General features: G+C 38.5%; 2 protein-coding genes across 5 annotated transcripts in view; one reads left to right on the top strand and one right to left on the bottom strand.

The window, feature by feature from the left end:
- Positions 1-1,910: 1,910 nt before the first annotated feature.
- Positions 1,911-21,106, bottom strand: TRMT44 (tRNA methyltransferase 44 homolog). Its single transcript, XM_075709265.1, has 11 exons — positions 20,692-21,106; positions 18,019-18,136; positions 16,937-17,156; positions 15,581-15,649; positions 12,681-12,788; positions 11,115-11,186; positions 7,752-7,858; positions 6,947-7,130; positions 5,854-6,244; positions 4,780-4,896; positions 1,911-2,279 (listed from the first exon to the last, which is right to left on the bottom strand). Exons 1-11 carry the CDS (start codon positions 21,104-21,106, stop codon positions 2,047-2,049), a joined length of 2,034 nt encoding a protein of 677 aa, XP_075565380.1. The 3' UTR covers positions 1,911-2,046.
- A 540-nt stretch (positions 21,107-21,646) lies between these two features.
- ACOX3 (acyl-CoA oxidase 3, pristanoyl) overlaps positions 21,647-27,358 on the top strand; it is a 36,798-nt gene continuing 31,086 nt past the window's right edge. For 3 of the 4 annotated variants that reach the window (XM_075708823.1, XM_075708821.1, XM_075708824.1), the window contains exons 1-3: positions 21,647-21,994; positions 24,548-24,726; positions 26,302-26,535. In XM_075708823.1, the coding sequence (XP_075564938.1) occupies positions 24,559-24,726; positions 26,302-26,535 (402 nt within the window). In that variant the 5' untranslated portion in view covers positions 21,647-21,994; positions 24,548-24,558. Of the gene's footprint in view, positions 21,995-24,547; positions 24,727-26,301; positions 26,536-27,358 lie in introns of those variants that run through there. The other variant, XM_075708822.1, reaches the window with a different exon arrangement.

The raw sequence follows: 27,358 nt of genomic DNA, 5'->3' as shown, positions 1-27,358 counted from the left end.
TCTCTTCTTTTTAAAACATCTAAGTTCTGTAATGAATGTAACACAGCACTGATTTGTGCTAAACTCCAGACATGGTATACAACACTGCAGGCTGGAGCCCTGGGGGAAGGCTCAAAGCCCACCACAGCTCCTGTTAGAGGTAGGCCGGGTAGCTGTACAAAATGGCATATTGGACAATGTGGTATGTGAGCCATGAGTAATGTGCTGCTGCAACTATCAGGGTCATTGTTATCTAGCAAGAGCTGCTTCTTCCAGGAGCAGAAGAGAAATGCAAAGGAAGAAGGGGAAACATACAACATTTCCATCAGTTCTTTGCTCCCACCCTGCTGCTTCTGCATGCAATGGACTGCAACCTGTTAGCTTAAAGTTAGGGCACAAGAAGTGGCTTTGGAACTGTTTTGAAAAGTGTTTCCAGTGTCATCTTTAATTTTTCCTCTGCCTTGTCTTCAATTATTTCCTTCCTTTGTTCTTCAGATTCCCCAAGGTCTTAGAGTCTCGCATGGTTTTTTCACTCTTACCCCTAAGACCTCTTTTCCCTGCAATCAGTTTCGATGTCATCACTGTCACCTCCACATTTCTTTTTTAGTATTTTTTTTTTTTAAAAAAAAATCTTGCCCTTTCTTCAGTAGGATTTGGAATCAAAGTCTTGTCTCAGTAGATCAGAGCAGAGTTTCCACACTATCAGTACACAAGCTACGCCAGAACCAACACCATTCCTTGTCTCGGAGCTTGTACAGCAGATACTGAACTTTACAAGTACTTAGCAGTTGACAGTCATGACACTAGTTCAATGACTGTCACTGAGTAATAATTAGGATTTCTGCTAAGTTCATAGAATCATTTAGCTTGGAAAAGACCTTTAAGATCATCAGGTCCAACCGTTAACCTACCAGTGCCAAGTCCACCACTAAACCATGTCCCTAAGCGCCACATCTACACGTCTTTTAAACACCTCCAGGGATGGGGACTCAGCCACTTCCCTGGGCAGCCTGTTCCAATCTTGATAACCCTTTCAGTGAAGAAATTTTTCCTAATATCCAATCTAAATCTCCCCTGGCACAACTTGAGGCCATTTCCTCTCATCCTATCACTTGTTACTTGGGAGAAGAGACCAACACTCACCTCACTACAACCTCCTCTCAGGTAGTTGTAGAAAGCAACAAGGTCTCCCAGTTCCCTCAGCTGCTCCTCATAAGACTTGGGCTCTAGAACCTTCACCAGCTTCACTGCCCTTCTTTGGATGCGCATTTAACTTAAACCTTTCAAAGAAAATAATAGTCTACCAAAGAAAATCATAACCTGCTCAAGGTGTTAAGACATTCCTTTGTTATCTGATTAGCAGAAACCGTACCATTCCGATATTAAATAAATTTTCTACTGTTACTCCTTACTTTAGAAAAAGAGGGAAAGGACAGTACGGCCCACAGAGCCCTAAAAACCTACACATGAAGACTTCCACAATAATTTCCCAGAAAGTTATTCTTCAAACCAATGCTCATTTTGAATCAGTACAAAAAGGAAAGAAAGGATGACTAGGGTCTGACCAAGAAAGGAAGGGTAATATGTAGTATTACTCAATAGCAACATGGAAAGAAAGCTGTCAGGTCAGGAAAGAGTGAAACCTCTCTGATTTCTGACTCCCAAGAGCCACTGTGAGTCATAAGAAACAATAAATCCTCCTGGAAAGTTTGGAACAAAAGAGCTTATTTTCAGAGTTTGAAAATGCTGCATCATGTACGTTTGATCTGATCGAGGATCATGAAGAGTGTCCTGGGAAATTAAGTTTTCAAACTTTTCCACTTATACAAATGCATGTTAGACAAGCCACGACAAAAATCCAAAAGCATACTTTACTATACCTTTTCCATGTTAATCAAAAAATTAAAGAATTAAAAGTACAGAACTTGTAAACCAACTGGAAAATGAGATGCACAGGAATGGGGACAAGCCCTCCATATTGTACAGGTCTTCATGCACTAGGCAGTCCCGAAGTCAATCATAGATTCAGTTATATACACAAGCTTAAACATAAGTGGCAGCATTTTATTACTGTATATGCTTTTTCTTTTTAATAACCCGAGACTGCCTTAGCTCCTCAGTCCCATGAGCATATGGGCAAGACTCAGAAGGCAAAGAACAACCATCAGGATGATGAATGAAAAACCAACAGAGACGCGTTTTAAATGCTTCAGCTGAAAGGCGGCGTTTCACTTCAGGCTTAGTTTTCTTTGATGGTTTCTCTTTTCTCCAGTCACGAATATGAACTCTCCCATTTAGAACTAAGATTTAAAAACAAACAAAAATGCAGCTGTTAATAAACAGCCATGGGAATTGTACTGGAAAAAATGCATAGTGACATTCTGTGAATAAAATATATATACACAAATGGATCACTCAGGCAAAACCAAATGTGACATTTGTACAGAAATAGAGAGAAGTGCACAACAAGCTGAGATAATATAGACACGGTCTAAAGAAGAATTGATTGATTTCCCTGTGAGATGTACTGTGATGCTGAACAGTTTGAGGCACCTTTGTATCATCTTTGTAGAGGTTTGTTTAAGTATAGCGTTTAGGATCATTTGGACTAAAATCCTCTGAATTGAGATTGCAGGTCCTGACAAATAAGTTTCAACTGTAATCTTCCCGTGTTCAAAACATTATTACTCTACATTTAAAATGTGATTACCAGCAAAAATCTAGTAAGAGTCTTCTACTTTCACTACACAGCAATGCTCTTGCAAAGACAATGGTTCACTGACCCAAAAATAGACTGCACCAAAGAGATGACAAGTCTAATCCTTCATATGAATCGAACTATCATTGGTTAATACAGATTCGGCAATTTTTATTATTTTTTTTAATTAGTTTGCTGTGTTAGGACCATAAACTGCACACACACATTTGTGAAACTCTGTCAACTCCCTAAATGTGTAAACAAAACAGAATAAAAGGAAGTTGCTAAGAGAGAAAGAAAAAATGTAGATGAAAACCAACAGTGAAAATGAGGAGGGAAGAATCTGTCACTTCTAAGTTGCCATGCTCTATTTCATATTCTGCTTCAATCATGCCTTCTGTATCACACACTTGTAGCTTGGCATAGTTAACTGATACCATTCTGCATTCTGATAATCACTATTCAAAAGGTAACGACTCCAGTGAAAGCTTAATATCACACATTCAGCCTTGGATGAATTCATCTCTCCAGGCTTCCTTGTGATACACAAATAGATCTGAACTCATACAAAGCCAATCCAGAGGTGGGTTCAGCAGAGCTTTAAAATCTCTCTCAAAAGGTGATGAAAAATGAGCAGATACAGTGCTATTTATGATCAAGCATATTTTTTTTTCTGGAAAATCAGTCCTGTATCAGACAAGGCGCCTGATCAAAAGAAACTGCCACACATCAGTTACTCTAAGCCCCTTCTTGTGTGTGTGCATGCACCCATCCATTTTCCATATCTTTAAAAGAAAAACACTTGAGTAAAGATGACAAGAGAGCTGTAACCATGTTCTTCTCTGTCCTCTTTGGCATGAGCAATGCTCTTCCAGACCACCCGCTGGTAAAAGTCCCTCATTACAGTGACATGCTACTGAAGAATCAAATGGTCTCTACTGAAGCTCCAGAGACTTTCTATGTGATGCAAATTACTGCGAAAGATTTGGCTTTAATCCTAGTATTTCTTCAGAGGTAATGTGCAGACAGCATCCATGCCAAATTAAAACATTAATTCCATGTAATAGGTTGTAAATCTATTCCACCTAGCCCTAATGACAGTGAATCAAATTCAGACATAATGAATGCATTGAAAGAGACCAACTCTTTTCAGTGGATGGTAATTCAAAAGGATTTCAGTATGGCTTCACATTTTATAGCTGCCAAGTGTACAGAAATCCTTAGTGGATGCTAAGCTTGGCTAAGTTAACCACTGGCAGCAACTAGGTCACATACTCAGAATGATTTGCCATGGATTACTTGATCAATGTTTTACAGCTGATGTAAATTGTTTGGACAGAAGAAGTTAACACACTTCCAAATCTGAAGTAGCCTTAAATACTAATAAAACCTTGGGTGTATCTTGAAGATCTTGTATTACTGCAAAGCTAGACCTTACTTTTGCAAAACTCCACACTGACCAAAAAAACCCCCGACAACCACCAAAACACAACACACCACCACCACATTACAACAGGGGGAAAAAAAAAAAAAAAACACCAAACCAAAAAACAGCTATCAACAAACCCAGCCAACCACAGAAACTTGCTACTGAGTTCTTTCTGCCATGCTACTACCACAGGCTATATAAACTCATCAAGCCTCACAGTTACAGGTTCTTATGGAGACTAGTTTTGTTTTGTGGTTTTACACTGTAGGGCTTAGTAAGGGCAGACTAAGTCTCAGTTAAATGCTTTAGTGAACTTGCTCTGCATTTGATGCCCCCAAAATCACCAATACTTTATAGAAAAATAAAAATTCTCAAAGTCAAACAATAGCATTAAATTAGCCACTTTAACTAAAGGGTTGTCTTTTCAGATACAGTCAGTCTAGAACAACTCTTTGCTGATAGATACCTTACCAATCTCATTCAAAAGAGTTTTACTAACAGTACCTTGGAGCAATGGGCATATAAAGAATATTCAGTTTTCCACAAAGGTATAGAAAGCAGTTAAAGAAACCACCGCCACAGTAATTTTTCAGTTGAGTTTAACTGCATATAGAGGAGATAAAATAGATGATTAAAGAAAAACAAAACCAAAACACCAAAACATCTTCTTTACCTTCAAATACTTGATGATTGTTCTTGAGTAGTGTCTGCAGGCCTCCGTATTCACTCTTTAGCCTTTTTAAAGTCTCTTTATTTAAGTGTTCTGCTACTTCTTTCAAGGAAAGGCTTTCTGCAACAAATAATGGTGTAGCTGTTAAAAATGTATATATAAAAAATACTAAGAAAATTTAACTTTTATATAGATTAATGATTATGAGCAGAATCTATGAATTATCTACTAGTACTGCAGCAACTTTGTACTCCCAGTATCACGTGTAATATGTATTTTATATGTATATTGTCTGTAAAATAGTAGCTTTCATTCTATAGGACTCAAGTCAGCATTTCCACAGTAAGACATTTTTTATCTTCCCTGCTTTTTTTACAGTAGCATATAACCCTTATTGCAATAAGCACTGTTTACATGCATGTAGTCAGAGAGAAGAGAGAATGGCTCAAGGGATCTCCTGTAACAGTAACATATGACAAACTACAGAGACTAAATAAAAGTGGACAGAGGAAAATAGAAAGATGGTAGTAGTGAGAATTAACTGAATGCTTATAAAATTAACAGCAACTTCTATTCTCTTTCTTCCTAATACTAAACTAAGAATTCCTAATTGTGTTGTAACCAAATGGCACTTCAAAGCACTTCTTAACACAATTCTTACGGAATTATAGCTAATTATTGCGTTACTATCCAAAAAGAGACTTAATATTCTCCCCAAATAAATGCAGAGTGTTCTGTTTTGGTAAATGGGAAGGAGTTCTGGGTTTGTTTTGGGGTTTTTTTTGTTGTTTTTTTTGTTGTTTTTTTTTTAAATAAAAATTGATTTTGTCCTAGTATTTAAGTGTAGTGGGAAAAAAACCCACACCAGTTTCAAAATATTCTTATATGCCTTATTTGCATCCCAGTGTGCAATACAACATTAGCAGGGGAAAAAATAGCCTTTGATTGCAACTGTACTGTTGTTGGTATTTCCTAAAATCTATTTCACTTACCAAACTTACAAACATGTAAATTCATTGGAAAAGACATCCTCTCCCAGCAAAAGCAAAAGATAATATACAGGTAAGACAATCTCACCTCCTTGATTCCAAGTATCCATATTTCCACCACACATATTAGAACATGATTTTTGTGGGGTTGCATTTAACAGCAAGTTTGCCACATTGAGAACCACATCATCTACAAAATCCTGAGGAAGGGAAGCACAATTTCTGATTTGTTCTACTTTTTCTCTGGGTTGAAATCCAGGCATCCAAATTGTACCAGCAGTATCAGTCTCATTTTCAGGAAGTTCTGAGCCTGCTTCTTTGCACACAACATCAGACTGATCCTTGGGCTTAAATCCAACTCTTCTGTCACACGTGACCACAGCACAGGTCTGACGATTATTAATATACTGTGTTATCTGCTTGTCAATCAGAGCACATTCTGTAGGTGGATAGGTCCTATTTTTTCCAATAAGGCACACCTATTTTAGTAGAAACAGGTAAATCACTACTCATACGGAGTCCCATACTTACACACAGCCCCCCAACCTGCACACGTCTTATGCAGGCTTCTAAATCTACCTAAAGGAGATATCCTTTCAAACTCAACGCTCATTAACATCTGAGGGTTTTTTAATTTTAGTTTTCAAATATTGGTGCCACAGAAGAAATCCAGTAATCAAACCATAATCCATCATGCCATACAAGCACAGAACAAAAAGATTTTTCCTGACCCTCAGATTATTTACAAAATTAAAGCTGGACACCTCTTCCTACTCTGAGAACATTTCACTTTGAATTTAATGGGACATGAGAAACAGCAAAATTAAGTACAAATAAGCAACATAGGCAGCTGGAAAAATTAAGGCAAAAAATGAGTTTTCTAAGTTTTCCATCCTACAGGGTGGCATAAGAAATAACCATAAAACCTTCCATTCTTTCTTGTCTTTAGGATTGTACCTATGACATGAAGAGCAGATTACCCAAGAAAACAATGAGTATTTTTAGTCTCTCTTCAGAGCATATTGTCTCAAGTAATGCAACTGACTATAGTCTGAGCTTAAAACAACAATAATGAACAAACAATAATAATGACCAAATATCCACATGCTTCGGACAGGTAGCAGCTTAAAAAAAAAAAAAAAAAAAAAAAAAGACAAAAGCCCTACACAGTCCAAAATTACCCTTTTTGTTGATGGAATTCTAAGGCAATCTTCTTCCACATGAAAGCCGCATACAAATCCCACTTGGGCAACAAAATCAAGATATTCTCTGTACTGAGTTTTCTTACTTTGTCTTCGGCTGTATTTTCCATGGAAATCAAAGAAGCAACATGGCAGCACAAAGTAGCAACACGAGTAAGACGACCTACAAAAAGAGTAACAAACTGCTGAATGGAAAGTTATTTCAGAGAACACACAAATTTAACAAATAACCCATCAGATACAAGCAATAATGAAATTTTTATTAAGTGACAGAGCTTAATGAAATAATATTTGTATGTTCCTTTTTCAGAAGATCTATTAGCATAATAAAAAAAGTTTCACAAAGTATTTGCTATAGCAAATTACTGTGCCAACTTGGTTTGCAGAACTAAATCTCTAGGTATTAAACTACTGCAGCTAGTTGTGAAGAGCACAACAGTTCAAGGAAAGTCAAAACCAACAGCAATTTTTTTAAAAAAAACCCCAAACAAACAAACAGCAGATTCACATCTAAAGTATAGAAATCAGTTCTGGGTTTTGAACTTCAAAAGCAAAATGCTGTACTGAATTCTCTGAGAAAGTAAATACTACATTTCTGCTTCTCCACAGGAAGAAGAACATTTTATAAAACTAACCAATTGGCATCAACAGCAGCAAGTCCTGCAAGGACAGCAGGTGTGGCTGCAAAAGTGACAGTTTTCACTAAGCACACGTAGGTAATTATGTTTTGGTTTTTAATTCCTTCCCTCCCACTCCCCTTCCACTCCCCTCCCTCCACAAATACCTAGCTGCAATTACAGGTATCCATGGTGTTAATTCATCTGAATGGTTTCCTATGAGCCAGTCAGTATCTGGAAAGAGATGACTGTCACCTGGCATGATTGTAGATTCCTAAACAAACCCAGATAATACATTAAGTGAATTTTATTACAGGTTTCTTTATTAACAAATAAAATAATAAGATACTTTTAAAGTACTAAGCAATAATATAAGACCATACAAGCTGAATATAATACAAGCTCCAATACAAGGTGAATGAGAACCACAGACACCAACAATGTTTTTATTCAATCTGCACTTCTGCCAGGCAGTAATTTTTTATACTGACAAAGAACTAATTTAGCAACAGCTACCCACGAAACAGTGGTCAGACAAAGAGTGGAATAGCAATTCTGATTAAGATATCTGGCATCCTAAATATCTGTAAACAAATATCATACATTGGATTATGATTTCTTGCCATTCTCCTTCTGCCACCTGTATGTCTGGACTCGTTTTTTCAGAAAGTCACTTAATTTGCTATGGCTTGCAGTCCTAGGACTCTCACAGCAATCAATCAGAACACAGCTTGAGTACTGTCTTCTTTTCTTTCACAGACTCTTCCCAAATCAAATCCTAATATGCAGAACACCACTCTTCGCACCCTGCCATTCATGTATAATAAACCTAATCCAGCCTAACACTTTCCCTCTTGTCTATGTCACCATTCCATCGCCTTCCAAGTTGTGTCAAGACTACCTTATGATACATGCAAAATCAGGAGCAAAAATATGAAATTAGAGGTTAGAGGAAAAGGTTTCTTTGTTGGCCTTCAGAATAGCATTTTGCCTCATGAAAATTCTATACATATGGATTGAGGAGACATCACCACAGAAGTCTTCCCACCACAATATTGACTCACAGAACAGTTATTAGTCTCAAGAATACCCTATTCTGATATTCTTTTAAAAAAAACAAACCAAAACAAACCCACAAGACCCAACACAAAAACCCAAACCAACCAGAAAACTAGATGAATTCTTCATAACGGTTAAATTTTAAGAATTCTAGGGTGCCTTTAATGTTTGTCTTTCTCACACACACATTTTCTTACCTAGAACTAAGTTCAGCAAAGAAAGTAAAGATGTTGATATTACAGAAGTATATATACATACTCTTCTCTAAAAACATGTATGAATCTCAAAATAATTATTGGGCAGATTTGAAAAAAAGTTTTAAATTTGAATCTCCACAGACCTTTAGGAACAGCCCTGCAAATGATGCCCATACTCTCATTTTATGTATGAAAAAATGTATGTTCTATGAGGTCAAAATTCACATGTATATGCAAAACAGTATCTGTATAGGAATTAAAAAAAAACACTTAATGGGGAATTTCAGAAATCTCAGACTACCTCTATTACACCCCAGTTCCCCTCTTCTGAAAGGACTGTTAGGTGTTTTAAGTGTCAGTATGGTTCACTTTAAACACTGCATCTCCAACCATTTTTAGTTATGTATACACATTTCTAGATAATATATGTAACAAACTTCTTTTTGGCAGGTTAGTAGATGTTAAATCAAGTGTTTGATAAGTGTTTTCTTACGGCTGATTAAACAAGTTACTCCTACGTTACATTTCAGTTTTGATCATTCAATTTAGGCATAGAATGAATTACCAGTGCCATACTCCACATCTTGACAGTCACCCATAATCAAGTTTGTATTCACCATGTCTGACAGCAGTTTGGCAATGCAGACTGCCACCTGTTACATTCATTTATATTGTTAGTATTGGCACTGGATGTCACAGATGGCAATACTCATCCTGCAACTCGTGCTTTAAGTAAAGATCAAAACAAAATTAGCTTTGAGGGTAACAAAAGGCCGTGAGCAGGTGCTTTCTCCTTCCGTGGCTCCTGTGGCTACAGGAGCCTCGCAAAACCATTTCACCCTTCCTGTTAGTTATGCAACTCCTTCCCACATAAATTAGTACTTTCCTTATATAAATATTTTGGATATTTTTATTGTTTCTGTCTGGCTTTTTCAAGTGTTCTCTGTGAATTTTTTTCTTTTAAAGACAAATAAAACTGATCCTCTTCTATTGTGTTCCTTCATGCTGCAAAAAGGGACAGCTGAAGCTCAGAAGTTTCCCTGTGAGTCAACAAATCTGAGAAACTGTAAACAGCCAGACCTTAATATGAAATGAACGTACAAAATTCAAAGATTTCCACAATACAGAAACAGGGTCATAAAAAAGGAACAAATAACATGAAGAAAAAGCAAAGATGCTTTTTGGTATGATCAGGAGTGACTTAATATAGTACAACAGGGATGAAGGAGCACCACAGCTTGATGTTTTGGATCATTTCTTTAAGTTTTTCAGTAAGATCTGGTTGCAGACTGCAGCAAAGGAATCTGGCAGATTTGGCAATCTGTACCCAAAATGGCAGGGTGGCAAAAAGAAGGCTGCACAAGACTATGAAAGCTCTGCCTCCCATTTGTGAAAACTGCTACTCTTTTGTCGATTTAATGTTAAGTTGTTAGCACTCAAAGATACGTTGAATTAACTTTTAAACAAACTACTAGAGAATAACTACAGGTGGAAAATTCTTTTAATATATTGGAAGCTGGCAATTTTTGAGAGAACAGAGTGAGAAATTTTAGGAGTCTAGAGAATAAGAAACCAGGAATACCTCACCTCCAAAGGGCAACTGTTCATCAGTACCACACTTTAACAAGTATCAGACCGAGAACAGCTGGAGTTAAAGTGAATGTTCCTGTGCTCGAATTGTTCCTGTTCTCATAAAAATGCTAATGTGGAACTTGAAATATAATCCCTGTTTCAGATTCATTTTCCTGTTCATTTTTTGAAGGTTATTATTGCAATTACTTACCACAAGGTCAGTATAGCAGAGGATTGGCTCCTTTGAGGTTCAACAATTTTGTCCCCAAAACAGCACACAGCACTAGAAGGTCAGAATCACTTTCAAGAAGAAACTACTCACAACTTTGGATACTAGTATCTTTTATGAGGTACAGTGGTGCAAACAAAGCTGCTAAATATTGATCTTCCAGAAAAATCAGAGATTGTTTCATGGCACGCATGTCTGTACATGCAGTAGGAAATCATACTAGTCTCAGCCTAAAAATACGTAAGTTGCAAATATGCAATGGTATGATACAGCATTGCTCTAATAATCCCCTTTACAACTTACTTTATAGCCCCACAAGACATATGGGTGGCATCATATCAAACCCACAGATCACTTTAGACAACTGTCTGTAAGCAGGTATGTTTGACTACATTTGCATCAACACAACCTGAAGCAATGAACAAATGAATAAAGTTACAAATCAGTAAAAGTGACATACATTTGCATAATACCTCTAAACGAGTTTCTGGTCCATACATGTCCCATATTTTTCTTCTCCTCACATCAATTCCTCTACCTGAATGCTGAAATATTTGAACAAAAAGTATCATTTTTAAGTACTACTTTCAGCAAAAGTTGTCAAACAGGCTCACTAAATATATGTATTACCACTGATTATTTCATTCATACTAAAATTTAGACACATAATGGAACACAGCTTCAGCGTTTCAGGCAGAAGCTGAATACTTTTAAAACCTTCTTTCCCTTCTAAATATGAAGGGGAAGACTAGGAAACATTAAGAATATATCTGGTTTGAAATTTTACCTGGGCACACCTATTGAAACTGCTCTTGGAAATCTGGATCTCTACAAAAGTAAAAGCAGAATATTGCTTTTTGTTCATTTGTTCATTTTTAAAATATCAAAACCTTTCATAAGGCGAGTATTACTGTAGCACCCACAGGGCTCAGAGAAGAGTGCTATTCTAAGTCCTTCCTGGGAGAACCACCTTTCAACTACTGAAATCAATTAGGCTGTTGGAGTCCAAACACACTTCTCCCTGTGTGAACTGACGGGAAGAGGAAATAGGACTGGAAACTAAAGCAAGAAATAAAGAATGCGTAAGTAATAGTATCTGAACTTCACGAACCCTGTGCAGAACTAATCAAAATTACTAAAAAAGCAATTACTAAACAAGTCTCATAAAACTCTCACACACATGATTTTTTGACAGTCAACAATGTTTGTCAGTGCTGCAGCAGCGATGACCCAATGATGTATGAAAAGAAACGTCCACAGGAAAAACAGCATCTTGTATTAGATCAAACTTTTCTGGCCACACAAGGATAGAGGGCTTTTGTTAGGAGAACTTGGGACTTCACCCCCCCCGCCCAACGACATCTACTGATCTAACAGGAGATACCGATTTCCTCTACAAATTTTACCATGTTCTCCCAAAAGTGGAAAATACAATTTTCTGAAACAGACAGACCCAACTTCACTGGGTTTTGTTCAATCTCACTGATCTTTTCTTCTTGTTGTTTCAGGAACTATACCTGAAGAAACTGAATTTTGCCGTTGCCACACATTCACCCCCAAAAGCACAGTTAGGCATTTTCACAATTAACAAATGCCAGGATTGTTTTTAAAGATACAGAAAAACATTTTCAAGACATGACAAGTAGCATTCAACTTTGATAAAATTAAGTTCATGAAAAACGTATCATTTAAAGGCCCTTGTGAGAGAGAATCTCTACGTTAAGATTCCCTACTCCTTTTTGCTTTGTCTACAGCATAACTAAATTACACCATTACTTTTTGTTTTCCCTCTTAAGTTTCTTACCTCAGAAAAATAGCCTTGAATTGAAATGAATTGCACTAATAAAAACAGATAAGTAAGTGGAAGGTTTCTAAAGCTCTGCTGGGATTTCTTCCTGGTAACTAGTGACAAAATCCTATTTTAGCAACATGAATTAACTGAATTTTGGCTATTTGCATGCCAGATGAAAGGAAAGCATAACAAGAATATTGACTATCTCTATTTTTTTAATTATTATTTTAAAAAGCACTCTGTTTACCCCTTCATTGTTCAGAATATGAACCAGTAGACCATTTCCACATCCAAGATCTACAAATGACTGTTTCCCGGTCAACCCTTTTTCCTTTCTCTCTTCTTCCCAAAGAATCTAAGACAAGAAAAGAAAACATTTTAGACTTCTGCTCTCAAGTGTCCCTGTAAGAAAGCAGCAAAGGTTATTGGAAGTGAAAGGAGAAAGCTGGGAGAGAAAATAACTTTAGAGGAAAAAAAAAAAACCCAGAAAACACTAAAACTGTTTATGGAGAGGGGCACGCATTATGTTGCAAAATATCAATCGTTTTCTAAGCGCTAACCACATGCTCCACTCCCTTCTGAGTCATTGGAAGTTGAAATTAATTAAGGCTATACAACCCTGGGCTGGAGTGAGCATAAATGCAAAATAAGCTGCTAAAACAAAGGGTGCAAGAGATGAACAGAGGAAGCAAGGGAAGTAGCAAGTAAAGTTCAACAGTGTCTCTGCAAGTAACACTACAGAAGCATTTATATCCACTGTATTAAAAAGAGTTGGTAGCAGAGCTGAAAATAAAACCAAAATAATCTTTGTAATCAGTTGGCTATACGTTGGTACATGTAACATCACCTTCTACTGACCAAAGTGTAACTTACCTAGCAATAGTCAGCTGCCCCAAATTCTACATCAGCTAAAGGGACCCCAAAGCTTTTAGCCCAATTCTAGTCCCTGCTCTGTACATAAGTAGTTACTTTCACATAGTTATGTAATTCACAATTAGCTAATAATTGGGTGTTTGTCTGCAGGGCATGGATTAGTCTCTTTCTATCACCGTCAAACTCTTTTTCCTTCAATGAGAAGCTACAGAGCACACATTCATCAACTTTCCACACTTATTTTTACTATGACTAACAAAAATCACCAAGAGTATTTAGCCACAAAAATTAGTATTTGTAACATTGCTGCTTGTTAATTTGTCAGTTTTGCTAGAGGGAAAGAAGCTGCAGATAATCCATGAGATTATCAGGCTGTGTTTACATTTTTAAGTGTATCAATCATTGTACTCCAGCCTGTATCCCAGAAATCCCTAGTCAACTCTTACGCAGGTCACACCTACCCTCCATCCCCTGCTGAGCTTCTCATGATGCAAATTGAATAGCTACTTCTCTGGGCATGTGCCTAGACAGCAGGTGACCTTAATATGACTGCAGAGTAAAATGAGGTCAGATGCCCGTCCTCCCATCATATCAATCTAGATGTTGTACATCCATAAAAATTTAACACTAGACCTACCTTCTCTTAACCACCTGTTTAAAGTACTTCTAAATAATGAGTTATTATATACCATCATATAGACATCTGAAGCTTTTAGAAGGAGGTTAGGTTATTAATATCCTACTTCAAGCTTTCATTTATATAAGCCAGTTATTAGATGACTTAAGTAACTTTCAAAAAGTTACTGCTATATCAGCTAAAACACATCATCACTGTAAACTAACACTCATGTGCATAAAAAATTTGCAAAACATTTTCAAGAATGTCATTACAGAATTTTCCTGTGGCTACAACTGTTCTGATTCCTAACATACAGGAAATAATTTTCAAGATATAATATTATCATGGTCGTAAAAATCGTGAAATGTAAGTTTATTATATAGCTCTTTCCATGAGCCAGTATCATAGAACAGTTCAGTTGGAAGGGACCTACAACAATCCAACTATCCGACTGCCTCATCATGATCATTTCTCTGATGTAAAAAGGTTCTGCCATACCAACATGACAATCAAGATTCTGAGAGTAGCCTAGATCAGTCAGGCTTCCTCAGACAATTTTAAAAACCTTCATGGGAAAAGAAACTGAGGTTCTAAGTTTAAACAGTCAATTCTCAAAATAAATTAGTCCCCAACAAGTTCTGTAAATGAGCTTATTTACAAATATTGATTGAGAGAAGACACAAGAGGTATCTACATTACACTTCAAGGTAGACATGCTCTTACTGCACTCTGGATAGCAGTCACAAAAATATTGTTGTGCCCACATAGTGACAAATTTTGATGCTGTTTAAAAACCTGTAGTGACTGCAGGTGGCAGAATTTTCATAGATTCTTAAATAGGTAGGTGCCTTAGAAAACTGCACCAAGCATTCATCTACATTCCTAGCATCTACAGTTAGACCTTATTGCATTTGAAGATGGGATTTGAGCTGAACTTTTATCAGGGAAAGGCAAAGCCGTGAAAAACCTTCAGCATAAAATTAACAAGTCATAGAAATACGTATAAAACAATAGCTTCTGATTCAAAATTGGTCCATCTAATCACTATTTTTCTGCTACATCAGTGCTTCTTGCTTTATCACTTAAAAAAAAATACATCTTGTCTGTGTAGGTCATAAACTTCCTATGACAGAGAACTGCAAACCTTTATTACCTCTTCACAACCAAGTTTTAATATCCCTCTAAACTTAATTTTCATTGTTATTGTGCTGATTTTTGTGGCATAGGGCAGTATAAAAACCAAATCAACTGATTTTCCCTTTGCTTTGTCACATTAACTTTTTTTCCAATTCTGTAATAAAATGCTATAATCAATTATACATAAATCCCTGAAATGCTGTTGAGAGTACTACCAAAGAAGATCAGAATACAAACACAACTTGAATAGAGTTATGGACATGAATTCCAGTTCCAGTTTAAGTTACACTTGAAAGCATTGTAATAAGAACTTTGTCTCTCCACTTAAATGAGAGCAAAAACAAACAAAAAAAACCCAAAAGGCAAAAAACCCACACATTTTCTCCTACTCCTTTCCTTTTGCCTTGTATGCCTGTAATAACTTCAGGTCATTCTATTTTAAGGAATTTTCTTTAGAGAGGTTCTGTTATTAGGAAATGGAACCTTACAGAACATTATTAGGCAAAGCAATTCCCTACCAGCAAGTAAGCGGCAATGGCAACGTCTTCATAAACAAATTTCTCAGGATCTGTCACTTCAGGCCACACCTTCATTAAAAAATAAAAAAAAAAAAAAAAAAGAGAAAAAAAAGTATTTCCTGCACCATCTGAAATTACTTTAAAAAGCAGTCAGTTAGGGTGATCTGGATACTCATCCACTTTATTAGGTTTCTGCACTTCATGAATTTTGCATTTTAACCTCATTAAAAATATAGACAACGAATGTAAATAGAGACTGCCCGATTTTGTGAGTCACACAAAAGAATAATGGCATAAAGGATGTCTGCTGCCACCTAATCAATCAAGTTTCCAAGAACTTTATGGCTCTGTATATGCAGCTCACAAGTAAATTGCACATCTGTTCTGTAATAGAGCATGCATCCTTTTGCTTAACTCTCAGAAGAAAAATACTCATGTTATTCCTGTTACGTGCAACACTGATAACACGAGCATTTGTAAATTTATTTTCACAACATAAACAGGCATAGAATTATCCTGGCACAACAGAACATGAAGAATCAAAATTTGAAGTAGGAAGACAGAAAGTAGAAGTATTATTCCTATTTTGTAAATGAGGAATTAAAAGAAAGACTAAAATGCTCAACACTACACTAAGTCTACTGCAGACCTAAGACCGAACCGTTACCTTACCCACAAGTCCAATTTTCCTCTCATATATAATTTTCTATTAGTGCAGAAATACCAACAGTAAAACCTTTCAACATTTTCACATGTTTTACAAAAGTATTTACCAATTTTTTTGCTTGTAGCCCGAGTCTGGTGTATAAGGATATAGGTGTTACTCCATACAGCACTTAACATGATCACTGTCATTTTTCAGGATTCCCAGGATAAAATACTACAACATTGCTCCTCTAACTCAGACATATTAATATTGCATCTAAATTTAAAAAGAGTAATAGGAAGTTTAACCTGCTTACAAACCAGTGCTGTTTCCAGACTCTTTCAGGTTTGGAGAAGATGGTACTTTCTTTATGCCTTCTAGTATGGATGACTTGGTATTTTACATCCACTGACCTACTGTTTACTTCTTATTTGAACGGAAACATTCTGGAAAGTATTTAAGTCCTCCAGATACTTAGTGAAAATTTGGCTCCAAGTCTTGCTTTTCCAGTTCAGTTCTTCCAAATACTAAATTGTTTGTTTCCCACATACACAGAAAAAAAACCAAAACACCAAACCATAAAACATACATTTCAATTAAATTGCTTCTTTTATTAAAGAATTCAGTGAAAGAAGCAGTTTCACTAGACAGACAACAACAAAAACAATTACACGAAAGCATATTATTACTGCATTTATTGCCAAACTTACCTTTACCATCTCTTTGTATTTTTCTTTAAGGTCTTGATAAACTTTGCTGTATTTTGCTACAGAAATGAGTGAGAGTGTACTTTTAAACTCACTGGGCTTTTGCTCCACAGACCATTTAGCCAGTTTGGACAACAGTTCATTTCCAAGCCATGCTAGTTTGGGGTATGCAATTCCATCTGAAAACCAATCTTCTGGAAATGGAGCTACAATAGACACAGACCTTTTAAAATAAAATAAAAGCTTTGTGTAAATACAGTGTATTTCATTATCTCAGCTACCTCAAACAAAGAGAAAAGAATAATTAAGTGGAAAAAAAATCAGCAGATCAAACAGAAGTGTAAAAGTAGACTGGGAAATAAGAAGATATGTAATACACAATACCAAAAGGAAAATAAAACAGTGAAGTTACCAAGTAATGGAATGGTCTCCCCTGAATTTTGTTAGACAGCTCATTATCTGCCAATTCAGACACTGTATATGAGAGCCCATGCTACATTTAGCACAGTGACGGAGGACTCCCATATGATAAACAACCTGATCTAGCAATATATCCAATTACTAACCAGTAAAAGTGAATTCATTAAATTCATGAAAAACAAAAAAATACCAGCCAGCACATTTCATTATTTCATCATCTCTAATGTATTTAGATTTCATTAGAGCTATGCCCTCAGATGCTCAGAACAGAGCTGCAACAGTCTACATTTCAATGACTGAAGCTCAGTAGGTTCCAAACAGCAATTCCAGTTTGACCCTCAACCTTACTAACACCCACGGAACCTGACCTCTCTCACAGGCACAGCTTGCTCATGATCAGAATACACATACTTTTTCTGGACCACACACATGTACAGTCAATGTATACACTCAAAAAGTTGAAACAGATTTGTTTTGTGTTGGTTTGGGTGTTGTAGATGTTTCATTTTTAACTGAACACTATGCACTAAGATCACACCACTACTGTCATTTACCAATCAAGCAGGAAATTATGCAAACCAAATCACCTAGATACCAATACCAAAACATGGTGTGATCCTTGCAATAACTCAGGGTTTGCTTCCTCTCACACTCCTAGCACTTACCATTCCTCATCTTTTATGTGTGTGAGTTGAATTTGATAAATATTGCACTTTTTAACCTGGTAGTCTCCTTCACTGTTTTCCTCCAAAGGCAGAAAGGTCACAGTTCCATTGTAAACATCTGAAAAGATATGTAAATAGTGATATATTATTCCATGGTGCAAACCATCCTGTTAACACCAAAATAAACTTTTGTCTCCTTACTACGTTAAGTGCAAACTAGTGAGGCAAGGTCTAGGACAACACAGGAAGAACCACAATGCTAAGAATAGATCTGTTTCTCGGTGTGCCTGACATCTGAAACTGCTAAATTTTGAGAATTCAAACAGTTCAGTATTGTGCTGCATGATGTTTCCAAGATATCTACGGCTGACCTGTAAGACTATTCATTTTCTTTAAACCTAACTATTTTAATAAAGTAAAAGCTAGACAATGATATCTTACTAGCACAAAACTCCTGCTTTCCCCTACCCCACAGTAAATCCGGAGTCCTGGGAAGCACATTCCAAATTAACAGAGACTTATATATCACTCCAGTATTAGATAAACAATCAGTGCAATATTAAAAAATAATCAATAATATTATTAGCATCAATCAATTTTGCCATGTTCAAACACAGGATCTATTGTGTAATCATAATTAAGTATAGCTATGCTTCCCTTTTTAGCGTCATGCAGCTTTCCCAAGCAGAGTTCCTGGACTAAGCACTGTGGGAAAAAAAGCATTATCTATCCCTAAATTAGTATCTCATAACTCTGAAGGGAGACTACCTGAGAAGACCTATTTTTAGGTGAAGGCGCATGTATTAAGTTACTGTATTACGCTCAGCAGCCATGCTACTGATCTTAATGGTATGTATCACCTGTGGAATAAAACATTTACATCCAGTGACAGACTCCAAACACCAGAGATTTCGGAAGAGTTGAGATGTGCCGACAAACAGCTAGCACCACACTTGAGTGCCTCTACCATATCTTAAGAAGATATTTTGCAACTTTTGTCACATTTCATTCTCTAATATCAATCATGCATATACCATAATTAACTCCTACACAAGTAAAAAAAGAGGGAGAGTACGTCCATTTGAAATACCTTACAAATAAAAAGAAAGGCGACTGCAGCAAAAAATGAATGGCACGATAAAGCCTAGCACTAACATGCTACTGATTTTCTTTAAATCTTAGTATGTTAATTTATTCCCTGTATCCTTCCTATAAGTGCCCTAAAAGCATTTACTATATTCCTTATAGCATATATGTATGCATTATTACTTTATAAACCAGTTGCAAAAATCTTTTTAGCCATTGTTTATCCAGGGCAATTTCTTCAGAATAACTTCTCTAAACAAGTTCTCATTTTTGAAAATGGTTTTTCAATGACCATCAAAACAAACATTCTGACAACTGCAAATCTTCAAACTAAGAATGCTATATTGGCTAAATAGTTAAATTTCAATGGACTCCAAAATTTTCTGAGTGATACAGAAAAGAATAATTGGCAGTAGAGCAAACATCTAGTCTTGCTATCTTGGCCCATCCTTAGCCGATCCCCCCCATTTTTTTTATTTTAAACATATTAATTGAAAAAATTATTCTCCTAGGCTTTTTCTTAGAGATAGGTTCTCTATATGTAGCTCAGGAACATCTTCTCGTAACATCAGAAGAAAAAAATAAATCAAAACTGCAATATATATAGGTTTTTTTTGAAGACATCAATATTTTTTTTAAGGCATCAGATTAAGAATCATAGGCTATAAGAACATCCTAAGTCAGCTGTCCCCCATAAATTACTATAGGTCTTTTTGAATTGTAAATTTAATTGTTTCTGGAATTCTGATTCTTTTCAAAATGTTACTATTAGCATTTAAGCCACATCAACACTTTTTCCCAAACTTATCTTAAAAAGGCGTCAACCTCTACCCTATACAAGTTTTTTTTTATATTAGTAGATTTACTGCAGCGTATTACCATCACACAATGTAAAAGAAAAAAAAAAAAAACCCCAAGTCGAGCTTCATTTTTAAGCAATACTAAACAGTAAGAAAGTCGACACAAACAGTTAAACTTGGCCAGGCGGGTGCCACAGCTGTCTACTTTTTTTTCATTAACTCCGCGTTTTCAAAGGCTACCATCACTCCTTACAAGCCCATAATTAGGTCTGCACTACGAGAGGCATTTTTCGTGGGCAGCTTACTCACGACAGGAGCTTGCACGATGCCAGTCCTTCTTGCCTCTTCTTTTTAAGGAAGACAAAAAGATGAGCCATTTCCTACACCTCTTCCTCAGGAGTGGGGTGCCTGCCTTCCCTAAGCGCTTTCCCCATCTCAGCAGTACCGTACAGGTAACACTTTAGCTCTTCCCCTGCTACGCTTTCCTAAGGTTGAAGCGGGGTGGTTTAAACATGTCCCACAGGTGTTCGACCTCTGTAATTGCTGTTTCAACTGCTGACACCTCAACAACAACAAAAGACAAAAATAAGATAAAACCTAAGCACACGATAAGGACAAAAATCCATCTGCAGTCCCGCAAGCAGAATATAAAGCGGTGTTTGTCTGACTTACGGGGCAGGCCTGCAGCAGCGGCAGCTCCCCAAGCGCTGCGCTCCGGCCCGCCGGGCGCTCCCGGGCCCCGCCATCCCGCCCTCTCCCACCGCCTCGGGGCCGGGCTCCCGCTCACCTTGGACCGCCAGCTCCCTCGTCGGCGGGGCGGGCGGGCCGACGGGCCGGCCCCGGGGCAGCAGCGTCCTCAGCACGGCGCGGAGCTCGGAGCGGCGGCCTGGCCCGCCCCAGGGCGTGAGGGGCGGCGGCAGCTGGCCGCGCACCTCCCTCCAGAGCCGGCCCAGCTCCGCCGCCCCGGCAGACGCCGCTCGCCCCTCCCGCCGCCCGCCGCCGTGCGGGGAGGCGGCAGCGGCGGGGGGAGACGCTTCCCCGCCCTCCCCGAGCGGCACCGTCCCCTCCGCCTCGATGGCGGCGCCGCACAGCCGCCGGTTGGCCACCTGCGGCTTCTCCAGCCAGACGCGCGCCGCCGCCCAGAAGCCGTGGGGCAGCGCGGCGCCGCCGTCCCGCACAGCCGCCGTCCCCACCACCCCCATGGCCGCCGCCGCGCAGAGGGAGGAGGCGGGGCGCGTCGCAGGCTGCTCCCGTCAGTTCCTGAGGCGGGGACGGCGGCGGGGGCAGGTAGGTACCGCGTCCCTCAGCGCCGCCGGGGCTCTGCGCTACGCGAGGCAGCGGCGGCGGCGGGCTGCCCGCCTCAGGGCGCGGTGAGAAAGGGCCGCGGTGCCGCCTGCTGCCGGACGCGGGTGTAGGCGGGGGCGCCGCTGCCCCGGGTGTAGCTTTTGGTTGAGGCGGGTCTGGCGACGCCGCTCTGAAAGCGGACTCAGAAGTGGGGGTGCTGCTGACGGACAGCCCGGCAGGCCCCCAGCTGCCCGGCAGGCCCCCAGCTGCCCGGCCCCGCAAGGAAACAAATCTCGGGGCATTTTTTTTTTTTGTAGTAAAAAGCAGTACATGGCGTAGTCTTTTTGTTTGTTTGTTTTCTTTTTCCTTCCTCCGAGCAGAAACGAGGCCCCGCCCGGAATTCAGGCAGTTCAAACAGCGGCTGTGCCGTGAAACCGCGAAGGACTCTGAAGCGGTTTCACTCCCCTGCCTTTGGCCTCTGCGGCCTCGTCTTTCTCTGGGCAACTGCCATCACCGGGTTTTTATTTTATTTTCTAGCGGTTCTGTACTTGCGAGTAATGGTATTTCTGACAGAATAAGGCTACAATATCGTCATTCTTGACGGCTGCCGAGTGTCTGAGCTGAGTTGCGCAAGATAATTGACGATAATACACTGCAAGCTGAAACATCCCCTCACGATCTGCGCGCCCTTCTTCTTGTCCAGCCGTGAATCTCAATTGCTGGCCGGACCGCCTTCCACGTAAACCGGTTTTCAACTCAGCATTTCTCAGTGAAACTGCATCAGTTATCAGCAAGTTGAAAATAACGTGAGTTCTGTTTTACTGCCGCATCCACACGCGGATTTCCAAATGCGAGCACAAGGCTGAAATTAACACTGAGGTTATTCTGTAGGGCGGTCCTTCGGTACTTTCCTATTGTAACTGCCTGTTCTGGTTTCCTAGTTAGTTTTGAAACTGTTTGCTTGGAACCAAATTATATTAAAACATTGTGTGAAGACAGAGAAATTGTAATTTTTTTGAAGTACAGGATCTTTTTTTATGAACGCTTAGGTTTTCCCATTTGAGCAATCTCATTGCTTTGCAGCGTAAATAAAGTTAGGTGCAATAACTGCAATACTGATGTAATTTATTCTGAGCCAGAAGCCTTGAACTTCGATTTACCTGTTTGGCAGTTAGAAGAGCAATGTCTGTTTATTTGGCTTCAGGTTGAAATGCTCTCTCTCAATACCTTCCCCCTCACCCACCCCTTTTTCTGTCCAAACCTGTTGCTCTATACTGGAACTGGATCTTCCTAGAGCTGATTTGGAAGTCACATGCAGAAATACTACCCTGCAGTTCTCTTCTAGTATGTCTGTACTGTCCAGAACTAGAAAATTACCTCCATAAGAGGATTAGGTTGAAAGAAAAGAAATGTAGCAAGGAGATATATCAAGATGCTGAGGGAGAAAAAAGTGACAGAAGAAGTAGAATGCCAAACTAGTAGTTTCTATGCTTTATTACGTTCACAGAACGTACTGAGCCCTTGGCCAGCCCTGGGCCTGGATGTCCTCCCAGTACCTTTGAGAACTGCTTCTTCCAGCCAGTCCCCTTGTTATAATGCGGCCAGCTTCTGTTCCCCTGCCCGATCATTTTTGCATCCTATGAGCATAACACAGGCCTCTGCCATCTGCACGGAGTGACAGCAATTGCTGGGGGGGATCTGAGCAGGTAGCAGCAGAGGGCACTCCGACATCTGCTTCTGGAAGCAGCAGAGGCATAAGCCTTTTGGGGCCAGGTTCTAATACAATGCAAGATTCCCCTTCTCTCCAAAACCAGTGCAGTTGTACCTACTGATAATGAAATCCTGATGGTTCTGTGAATTTTTGCAATGCACTTGCATGACCCATAGATATACAGAACAAAATGCCAGCAGACTTCATGGGACGTTACTGCTTTTGATCACATACCAAGAGTCTGCGGTCAACTCAGCACAGAAAATGGTGTATTCAGAAAAAAATGTTTAGTGGGAAGACAGACTAAAAATGTTATAAGCCACCACATAACAGAAATGAAAATTTAAACTTTAGGGAAGAAAGAAGGGAAAGTGAAGCTTAAGTGTGGTTGCAAAGTTCATACTTTGTATTATTTTAAATTCATTCTTGAGTGTGGCAACACAACACTTAAAGAGAAATGCATACCTGCATGCTTACAGTTTTCCAAAATTGCATCTTCCACGTAGAAGAAATGCCCTATAGTATTATGTGTTTTGTAGAAGTCACTACTGTGATTTTACTTCATTTATGCAGGTTTAATCTGTACCTTTTACAGACCCATTGCAGACAGGGCCTCCTACTTGTCCCCTTCACCTGTTCTATTCAAGCCAGTGTTAGTGATGGACAGCATGTTGATATTGTTGTAGTTTCATAATTCTAAATATTCACCATATGAAAGCAATGGAATAGCATACAGGGCTGGAGGTGTTTATGTTTCCCCTGTGTAAAGCCAGCTGTTTATTTCTGCATCATACTCCTAACAGCCTGGGCAGGAATACCCAGGTAACGTAGTGCTCACATAGCCAAGTGGATCTGTGGGAGCTAGCCCAGTTCTGGACAAGATTAACTCAGGCAAACAGATGTATATATGCTGAATTTTACAGAAATTTGTTTCTTGCAATTGGGGTACATGAACTAAGGGTTTTATTACCCACTTACTCTTTCATATATTCAACCAGTGAAAGATAAGGGCAGAGTTCCTGCCATTTCCCTGATGTCTTCTGTCTCATGTTTATGCACAAACAATGGCTCGTCACTTCAGTTATATAAAAACAAACCGTAACATATAACCAACATGCCATTTAGTTAAAAGTTGTTTAAATGTTAACTAGTAATGTGGAGATAATGCAGGCATCTCCTGCATTTGAACAGGGCTTTGTATGCATGGTTGGGTGCTTTAATATTTTATTATTTTGCATTTAAGTTAGACGTGAGGTAACAATTACTCACTTTATGTTATTTAGGACATGTTATTTTCTTGCCTGGATCTTTTATCTCATCCCCCCTTTCTTATTATGCAATATTAACCAGTGGTGTCCCTGTTTCATATTTTGCTTATTTTAAAAGGTTTGGCTCGTATTTTAATAACAATGACTGTTTAATTAATTTACATTTGATCAAAAGCTTGGTTTTTTTTCTTAGCTTGTACCAAGTGAATTGAATTAGAAAAATGGAAGGGCAAGCTTTTAGTTGGCTCTGCATTGCCGTACTTATACATTTGAACAAGTTTGTGGATTTAATTAAAACCCCTTTTGATTTCTTTTTATTATTAAAAATTAGACATCTGCAGTGCTTCAGTTTGTGATGTATCTTCTCTTGTTTGGTCCAGTTTAGCTGACAATGCCATCCACACTGAATCCAAAAGAAGCCACTGGCAACCAAAGTTCATGGGATACTTTGCTATCAGATTTCCCTAAGGGACCACTTTGCAAATATCGTAAGAAAGCTTCTTTCAACTGGAAGGAGATGGCAGTGTTTCTAGATGGCAAAGATACCATCCAGCTTAAGGTAAACTGCAAGAATTGTAAGCGTGTTTTAATTTTGGAGATACCTTATTAGTAGAAGCAAGTATGTAATTTTTAAAGGGAGACTATTTTAATAATACTCTGTAGATATGGAGCATGAAGAAATTCGTTTTGCACACCCAATTTTCAGAACAGAATTGAACTAAGCAATCTACTTTGCTGTGTCATAAGGCTCATTTCATTACTGAACATCAATACAGGGGACACCAGCATCTGAGCTACATCACAGAACTTCAGTGTTCATTTCAAACTCAGAAAGAAGTATATTCTACCATATCTCTTTACTGTACTGTTTGCATTAAATCATATATCCCATGGTTTTACCATGCACTTAAGCTAAGCTAAGTTCATGCCACTGTCAAACATAGTATTTCTGTCTTCCTTTGACCTGACATAATTTCTTATGATCTTCTGTGCTTGCATTAATGCTTATGTGGCATTGCAGTTGGACAGATTAGCACACCTACCTCACTGAAAGCTAACCCTGCCAAAAAAAGAGATTAATTGCAGTGCAAGAGGTGGTGTGGGAATGCCTGACTTGGAGATGTAGGAGGAGAAAGGGCTGGCTTTTTTGAAGGTGGTATAGATTTATGTGGATTTAAGCTAATCTTGAACGTTCACCATAATTATTAAAATCTTAGAAGGTGGATCAGAGAAATCAAAAATGCCACCTTCTGCATCTGACTGATATGCTTAAGAGCATGGAAAGAACACAAGTGCTCAGTGTCTGAGGGAGTTTCAAAGCTGTATGGGCAAATAGTGTTGTTCATACAGAGAGAGGGAATGACCCTACCTTTCAAAGAAAAGCACAGGAAATCTTTTGGTTTTCTTCCTTCTTACTGTGTCATTCTCTTCAGAGAGGAGGAAAGGACTTCAAAAGCCTTTTTAAAAGATTTCGCCTAAGGCACTACATTTTTTTTTCTAAATTACATTAAAGACCATTAAGACAATGTGGATATCTTGAAGACAGAGATCTGAGGTAAAAAAATGCCATAGTATATCATCTGACCAAAAAAGAAAAAGATCTAGATTAAAACATTAAAAGATGCACATCCCCATATTGAATGGCTGTGTATGATGGTTCCATTACATGGAGTACATTTCTGCTTTCATCTGGCAACAGAGCAGTTGTGGTAGCTTAATGGCTTTACCATTATGGCATGTTTCTAACTGAATGTAACCCCTGGAGTTTTAGCTTTATCCTCAGGTTGAGGGCCATTGCCCTTTAGATCCTGCCAGCAGCTTCATATAGTGAAATAATGAAGCTGCTATGAAAAGCAAGTAAGTTTTACCATACTCTTCTCTTACATTCAGAGTGAACCAGTCCCACACTTAGTACTTCATGATGAAGGAGTTTTCATAAAATTTAGCTGCATGAACTGTATATATAATGACAGACCATTTAAGTATATTTTTTTAATTCTCTGAAGTTTTGGCTTTATAAATTTACATCTTCTGTCAAACAATTGTTGTTCGAGGCCTTGTATTATCCTAGGAGATAATGCTTTTGTTAATGCTTTTAGATTAACATTCTCATGTCAGTTTTTTCCCCCTCAAGAACAGAATCTTCTCTGCTCTGGAAAGTGATCCTGTCTTTGCACGTCATCCTGGAGAAGATTTGTGCCGTGAGAAATATCAGGAGCTGACATTCCTGCGCTGTAAACGGCTCTTTGAGTATGATTTTCTTACTCAGCAAGAGATCATCGAGAACCCATTAAAGATATTGAATATGCTGATCTGTATAGGAATGTACGATTGGTCTCCATGTCTCCAATATTTCTTACATTGTGGTGTAAGTACAGTTCAAAGGGTATAGTGGTGTATATTTGAATTTAAGTGTTTTGTAATCCCATAATTCCATTGCTTTCTGCCTATTTTATTAAAGCTATATCTTTTCCTCGTCCTTTGTTTTCAAAAATGGAATTCAATTTAACTGTTCAGAAGAATCAGAGAGCTGTGGGATGAAGTTAGTAGATCTTTGTCATTAAGCCCTGTCTCCAGCAGAATCCCACCTGGAAAGTAAAGGTGGAGCAGTATAGACAGAGCTACAGAAAGATATTTTGATGCCTATCATTCCACCTTCTTTTGTCCACTCCTCTGCCTCATCTCTAGGGCAGCAGTAGCCAAAGAACTTGGTAGTTGGGCCCTATTTGGTGGCTATGTCTTTGCTACAAATACAGGTATCAGAAACTTCCTGCCTAACCCCCAGTGTCTTGATTCAGGGCAGAATCCAGAAGGAATGGGAACCGGTGTAAAGTTTCTCATTGACATCAGTGGCTGGGATTCTGTTCATCAGTTGCTTCCTAGATGAGTCTCTCCGAAAGAGTACTTGACATAGCTGGTCAAATAATATTAGTTGAATTAATTAATTATTACTGTTCAAATGGCAGGGGAGGGACTGGGAATTACAGTTTTGTTATGTGAATATCCATCTAGAAAAACTGAAGGTAGCTTTAAAAATAGTGTTCTTGTCTGATCTTGAAGAAGCTACCTTCAGTTCCCAACCCATTTGCAATAAAACAAACTGGAATAATCTTAAAGTTTTACTTTACTCAAGGGGACATCAGTAAGGACAAGTGGAAAGTGAGCTCATTACACATTTTTGAGAGTTTGCA

Source organism: Pelecanus crispus, chromosome 4 (assembly GCF_030463565.1).
Source record: "Pelecanus crispus isolate bPelCri1 chromosome 4, bPelCri1.pri, whole genome shotgun sequence".
NCBI lineage: Eukaryota > Metazoa > Chordata > Aves > Pelecaniformes > Pelecanidae > Pelecanus > Pelecanus crispus.
This window is presented reverse-complemented; position numbering and strand designations above follow the sequence as displayed.